The sequence below is a fragment of the Vidua macroura genome, chromosome 2, assembly GCF_024509145.1.
Source record: "Vidua macroura isolate BioBank_ID:100142 chromosome 2, ASM2450914v1, whole genome shotgun sequence".
NCBI lineage: Eukaryota > Metazoa > Chordata > Aves > Passeriformes > Viduidae > Vidua > Vidua macroura.
The window spans coordinates 32,649,204-32,656,023 of NC_071572.1; the positions used below are offsets into that span (position 1 = coordinate 32,649,204).

At 36.3% G+C, this 6,820-nt stretch overlaps 1 protein-coding gene across 1 annotated transcript in view; it reads left to right on the plus strand.

The window, feature by feature from the left end:
- Positions 1–6,556, plus strand: part of GABRG3 (gamma-aminobutyric acid type A receptor subunit gamma3) — a 297,044-nt gene extending 290,488 nt beyond the window's left edge. Inside the window, exons 8-10 of the mRNA XM_053970180.1 lie at positions 849–1,045; positions 2,547–2,576; positions 5,954–6,556. Of these exons, the coding sequence (XP_053826155.1) occupies positions 849–1,045; positions 2,547–2,576; positions 5,954–6,232 (506 nt within the window). The 3' untranslated portion in view covers positions 6,233–6,556. The remainder of the gene's footprint in view (positions 1–848; positions 1,046–2,546; positions 2,577–5,953) is intronic.
- The last annotated feature ends 264 nt before the right edge of the window (positions 6,557–6,820 follow it).

Here is a 6,820-nt window from a genome sequence, read left to right on the forward strand (position 1 = left end):
CTTGAGACTTACTTGTGGGAAAGCTTTATTTTTTTTCCCTAGCCAATGAGAAGTTGGATTTTCTTCTATCAGAAGACATGCAGTTCATAACATGTTGGAAATGAAAAGACTTCTATTGCTCAGGAATGAAGAGAAATTGTATGAATTACTAGGAGTCAAATAACTTACATGACATAGTTTTCATTTTAGCACTGGTTTTATTATTTTGGATATTCACTATTGTATTCACTATTACTAAATCAATCTCAGAAATGATGCTTTGTATGAATTAAAAAGGCTATTTCTGTTAATGTTGCATCTGAAGTTTGTATAAGAGTCTTATTCTGACTGAGCAAGTAACACTGACTTCCCTTACTCAGAAGGAAAATGGCACTGGAGGACTCCCAAGAAAGCAGTGGTGTGAAGACATACTTTCAGAATTCTTGGTCAGATTTTAGCAGAGGTTTTTTTTTTGTTTGTTTGTTTCCCTCACTGCTTACTAAGTTTATTGATTTTATTTTTCTGGGTTTAGTATCTTTTCTGCTTCATATTTCTCTTCAAAAATTTCTTCATTGTGTCCCTCAACCTAACTGAGATCGGAAAAAGGAAGAGATGAAGAAAAGCATATTGAGAGGCATGGGAATGTCACTTTTGCAAAGATGAAAATAAACAACAGAGGAAAACCATGTTTACAAAATAACTTTGTCTTTACTGATATTATTTTCCATTATTTCTTAATAATACCAAATGAAATTCTTCAATTACTTGGGTACACTCTGGATTTCTGTTTTGTATGTTTATTTCCAAAGATTCTTTTGTGATATAGAGAAGTGATGTTGCACACAATTAAATCAAGTTTCTCTCTGCAGGCATCACCACAGTATTGACCATGACAACTTTGAGTACCATCGCAAGAAAGTCATTGCCCCGTGTTTCCTATGTCACTGCCATGGATTTGTTTGTGACTGTGTGCTTTCTATTTGTATTTGCTGCTCTGATGGAGTATGCCACCCTCAACTACTACTCAAGTTGCAGGAAACCAAACTGTACTAAGAAGAAAAAGTCGGTAAGATGGGAGCATTTAAATTTCTTTTTGTGCAGCTCAGAGAGCAGATAATCATTCAGTGGTAGCCTGTAATCACATGGCAACTTCACTCCTCCAAGATTTTCCCAGTGGTGTGATCTGCCCTGAAAGCTGATGGAAAAGTCACTTGCATTAGCAGTAGGAGCAGTTACGTGCCTTCTGAGTGAGGTCTGTTCCTAACAGAAGCAGCCATGGAGCAGCAACCCTGTCTACACATCCTTTGTCCTGCAATTACTGTGCTAGTAGTCAGAAAAGTCTCCCACTGAAACAGATTGCATAACTTGTTATACAAATAAATGCACATCAGTTTATATTCAAATGCATTGCTATTTCATGGCTTAACAAGTCTAGAAATATTTATAAGCAGAATTTCATTGTCTCTGCTGGGAACCAGCATTTGGTTTAAGCCCTGTGCACAAAGGCGCATGTTTCCAAGGACAAAACTGGAGGTCACTTAAAAAGGTTTTAGGCATGGCTCACTTTTGGCCAAAAAACAACTTCTAATTGTAACACCCAGAAAAACATAAAAGCTATTGATTTAGAATCAACTAAAACAATAATGCAGGAAGAATTGCCTTGTTTACTTCATAAATGACTATCAGAATGAGAGGGGGCAATTTAATAGAGAAAAAAATCTCAGTGTAAACATACGGAAGGGGATTGACCACTCAAGATCAGTGATAAATATTATTTGTTCAAGATCAGTAGTTGGAGATGTTGGATGCCATTGTATGTAATTGAGGAAATAAGGACATTTCAAATCAGAAATCAAAGCCAAATAGGAAAAATGTGAAGAAGGAAATTGAAGAGAGAGAAGCCTAAATTTAGGGAATAATAGGTCATGATGTAAAAAGGGATTGAATGAAGAGCTATAGGAAATGATTGAATGAAGAACTAATGAAGGAAAAGCTGAAACAAATATGGGATTAGAGAAAGTCTAGAAAGCCACTACTTAGTCAATGACAACTCCATTAAACCCAAAATAGCTTCTTGCAAAAATGCATTGCTCACAAAAGCAAAAGATTGTTACCAAAAGAAAAGTTTGAGAGTGAAATGAACTTGCTAGTGATCAAACAAAAATTGCCATCCTATAGAAAGACTGAATTAAAAAGTAATGAGTATCTTTGTTAGTAGGGTGTAACTCCAGACATATGAATAAAGATGTGAGAAAGCATGCAACATTGACGGGATTTAAATTAACACCAGAAAAAACGTTCACTTACCTATTGTTCGATCAATAAATAAATTTAATGGGTTGAATAAAGATTTTTAGTCTGTGAAAACCAGATGTGCATTCTGCTGAAGTTTCATGCCGTTTTCAAGTGTACAGAATATTATGCTGAATCCACTACATATAGAACACACTGCATGGAGTGTTTTATGCATTTAAGGGCTTGGTCCAAGGAATACTATTGAATATAGATGCATGTGAAGCACTAAGTATGTTTTCTTCTGAATAATTCTTTTGTTATCTTTATTTAAGCTACCTGATGTAAGTTTTGGTCATGTAATGGTAAGTAAGTTACTTTATTCAGTGAGAGAATTGGGGGCACAAATAGGTGGTTGACATTTACTTGCACTAATTCCTGAGAGAGCTGTATTGCTATGTTAAGCTTTACCCTGACATCACTAAAAATATTGGTTTGCTTTTTTGTTAAAAGGTCAGTTTGTTTTCAGCTGTGGTAGAGGAACATAGCTGCCTCTTTCTATAAGGACTTGTCAAGTGATATGAGAGGGTGGAGGGTCAAGTAAAGAATATTATGTGTTATTTTTACCTCAGAAATGTTGTGTGACTGCTTTATATAATACAGAAATTTCTCACTACATTTTATGAGAAAGTAATAATTACAAGTTATTACAAGTCATAAATGTCTATGAAATTTTAACTAAGTTTCACAGAAAAAGAAAGTTCATTTATGCATATGAAAACCTTTAGTAAGCTTTCAGGTGGATTTTCAAATAATTTGGGCACACAAGTTGAACACAGGTAGTTGTACTCTATCTACAAATTGAATATGTGCAGCAGCAATAATGTTGGAACAGAGCACAAAATTGTGTCTCTAAGTTGTATGCATACCTGCTACAGTATATGCAAATATAAAGCACTCAGAAATCATGAAGCCAGTTAACCAGCTGGTTGTATGGTCTGCCATCAGATAAGAACAGAGTCAGAACTAAAACATTGGGGCTTGCATTTCTTAGGCTGGATATGCTGAAGTTTCTCATTTACAACTGCCAGATCCATGTTATTAGCCTATCCTTTTACAAATAAAAATATATATTTATTTTTTTAAATGAGTTCTCTGATGTATTTTAAGACTTCATATAACTTAGAAATTCTACTCATTGACAATTAGTGGTTTACAGCAAGCATCACATCTATCCACTTTCTACTGCTGTCATTAGCCTATCCTTTTACAAATAAAAATATATATTTATTTTTTTAAAAAAATGAGTTCTCTGATGTATTTTAAGACTTCATATAACTTAGAAATTCTACTCATTGACAATTAGTGGTTTACAGCAAGCATCACATCTATCCACTTTCTACTGCTGTCACTCCCTGGACAGACTTTTCTGGAAGATGAAGTTAACAGAGCATGTTGAATGGGTAGTAGCACTTTCCTTTTTCCAATTAAAAGGTATAGAGAAAGATAATTAAAAGGACATTAGGGTATAAAAGCCTTTATCTAGAACTAGTCATTCTAATCTGCTTGGAAAGCATTTGCAGCATTTTCAAGTTTTTTACTCACTGGTTTTTTTTTTTTTCACCTTAAGATAGGTACTGAGCAGGACGTTTGTCTATACAAAAAATCTTCAAATTAGAGCTTAAATAAGCAATGTCTCTGGTTTTCAAGATATCACTTTGTCTTTTTCAGCTTTGTAGTGATAGCACTTAAAAGGTGAAATTTATTAATTTTAGTAAACCCATGTTCCAGTAATCCCAAGTCTTTTCCTCCTAGTAAACACACATATACATTGTCAGTAACAATATTATTAAGCATGTTTAACACTGCACCTAAACCACCTTGTCCAAGGCCCTGGAGAAGTGCTTTGCCTTAGCAGACCTCCTGGGTGGGACTGGGATGGTGCTCACAGTGTGTTCACTACTCTCCTCCCAACCCCAGCTCAGCTGGACACATAGAACCTGGGGGGAACCATCCACCTTCCTCTTGTGTCTTGTCACTTCAGGATACCTCCTACTTGACAGAGATTAAAACAACCAGATGAATCTCTCTGTATTATTAGGGCAAATGTTTTATCTTCTGTCCTGAGCAGATAGTTAATATAACAAAATAACAACAAAATACCCCAGACATGAGGAATTTTCCTTTGCAGAGACAGAGCACTTTTTTATCTTCAATCACAAAAACCTCTCTGAGCCTTTATTATTTTAAACATAAATATTTTAGACAGGCATGGAAAATTTCAGTCCCTGAGTTGGAAATTTTCATAAAGACCTGCAATATATGACCTAGTGGTATAGTAGAACTCTGTGTATACTCTAGTCAGTCTTTTCTTTCCGAAGTACTAGAGTCAAAAAAGACTGCTTGTACAATTATCTTATACCTTTTTCACATTGTAAGGCTCTGAAACAAGCCACACAAAACTTTACAAAAGAGAGAGAAAACCATATGGGTGTGATTTCTGTCATCTATTCTCAGAGATAAAGTCATTCACAACAAATAGATTTGTAATAATCTGCTTCTAAACTGCAATCAGCTTGCAGTTCACAGCAGAATGCACCTGAGACATTTTAGCATTTACTTATGATAAAATGAATTGTGTCCAGAAGTAATTGACTGCATTCCGTAGGGCAGTTGTTCAGATGTAATCTATGTTGGCAGTGCCAACATTTAAGTAGAGGGATGCCACATTAAGTTCTTAGCTCAGGGACCAGCATTTTTAATGAGATGGGAAATACTACAACATGCCAAACCAAAAGATTTGTAGAAAGCAAATTAAGTCAATATCAAAAGGAAACATTTCCACTGAGGCACATCAGTCATATCACCAATGTTTTTCACATCCAGGAGGAAAGTTTTCAGATACTCCCCAACACTTTCAGCAGGAAATGTTGAGTACTTTGTGTCATATGGAAGCAAGAGCCCTGAGCATCCTCCTAAATGCAAGCAGTTGTGACCAGCTTGTTCCTGGCACAGCCAGCATGTTCCTGCAGGCAATGCCAATGCTCAGCACAGCGCCAGGGAGAGGAGAGGCCTCAGGTAGAGAAAACCAAGCTGACAGGGCTGTGTCTGACTTGTCAGGATGGTACAGACAGGCAGCAAAGCTGATGGGACATTTTCTAGTGATGTCAGTGGAGGAGGTGACACTTGTGAAGATGGAATGGGTGGCTTAATGAGAGGGGAGACTATTGTGAGAAGGCATCTTGCATGCCAAGGAAATGATGTGACAGAAAAGCTGACAAAGTGTTAATAGGGAGTACATTGAAGGAGAGGTCTGTAAGCATGAATGCTGCTGTGAGGATGCATGGCATCAAAGTGTCCTATTTCTGATCATGGTTAGTGTGATAAGCACTAAGGGGACATACCTCAGGATGGCATTTTGAAATCCTGTACTGAAATGATCACTATCTATTGCAGACCATATCTGTTTTTATAAATCATAGTAAAGTTAAGAGGCAGTGAATGCACCTATGCAAACTGGAGGACATTGTATAAGTAAATGTGGGGGGGGGATATCTTCCTTATTTATGAGAATCCATCTTGTAGTAGCTGCAAGTGTTTAAAACAACTTGCAAATTATATTCTGACAGGTAAGTGAACTCCTAAGTGTGAAAAAATTATTGCTTTCTGCTGTGATTATTAATTTTGAACTGCATCATCCAGGGAAACTTATCAAACTGTTGCAATTTTTTTCTCTCCTCAGAATTATTCTGTACTTGATATGAGACCACCAACTACAGTCATCACATTGAACAATGCCATGTATTGGCAAGATTTTGAAGATGCATGTGTCTATGAATGTCTGGATGGGAAAGACTGTCAGAGCTTTTTCTGTTGTTATGAAGAGTGTAAATCAGGCTCATGGAGGAGAGGACGGATTCACATAGACATCTTAGAACTGGACTCTTACTCTAGGGTCTTTTTCCCTACATCCTTCCTGCTGTTTAACCTGGTCTACTGGGTTGGATACCTCTATCTTTAAATGTTGCCTGTAGCAGTGAAGACTGCTGTGTTTTCTCACTGCGGATGGATGGTGAAAGTGCAGAAAAAGTGAAGGACACAGTCAGTTTCATCTCCAATTAAAAAAGACCATATTAACTTTTACCATCACAGAGCCTGATGAAGAATTTTAAAATGTATTTTCCTGGGAAAGAAAAACACAGAAGAATTCTCTCCTAACTGCTGTTTGTTTTAAGAAAAAGGTTCTTACAAAGTTCAGCTGAATTTGTAGTGTAAGCGATGTTTATGAATAATTATTGTATATTAAAATCTCTGCTGTTGTCCTTTACCATAGGAGCTATTCACAATTCAGGAAAAGTTTAAATATTAAATTTTTATTTTTCATTCTCATAACTTTCTTCAAAATGCTGCCATATCCCTAAGGCTCAGAGAAATGTACACTGGCACTAGCAAATAAGCCAAAGCTGATGAAAACACTCATTTGTATTTAAATTTGCTTGATACCATAGGTTTGGGGAAATTGATGATCTCCTTGATATAGAGTAACCACCAAGAGATAACAAGAAATGTCTGGTAGGGTCAAAACGTGGATGTGACGTTCTGCAGAGGT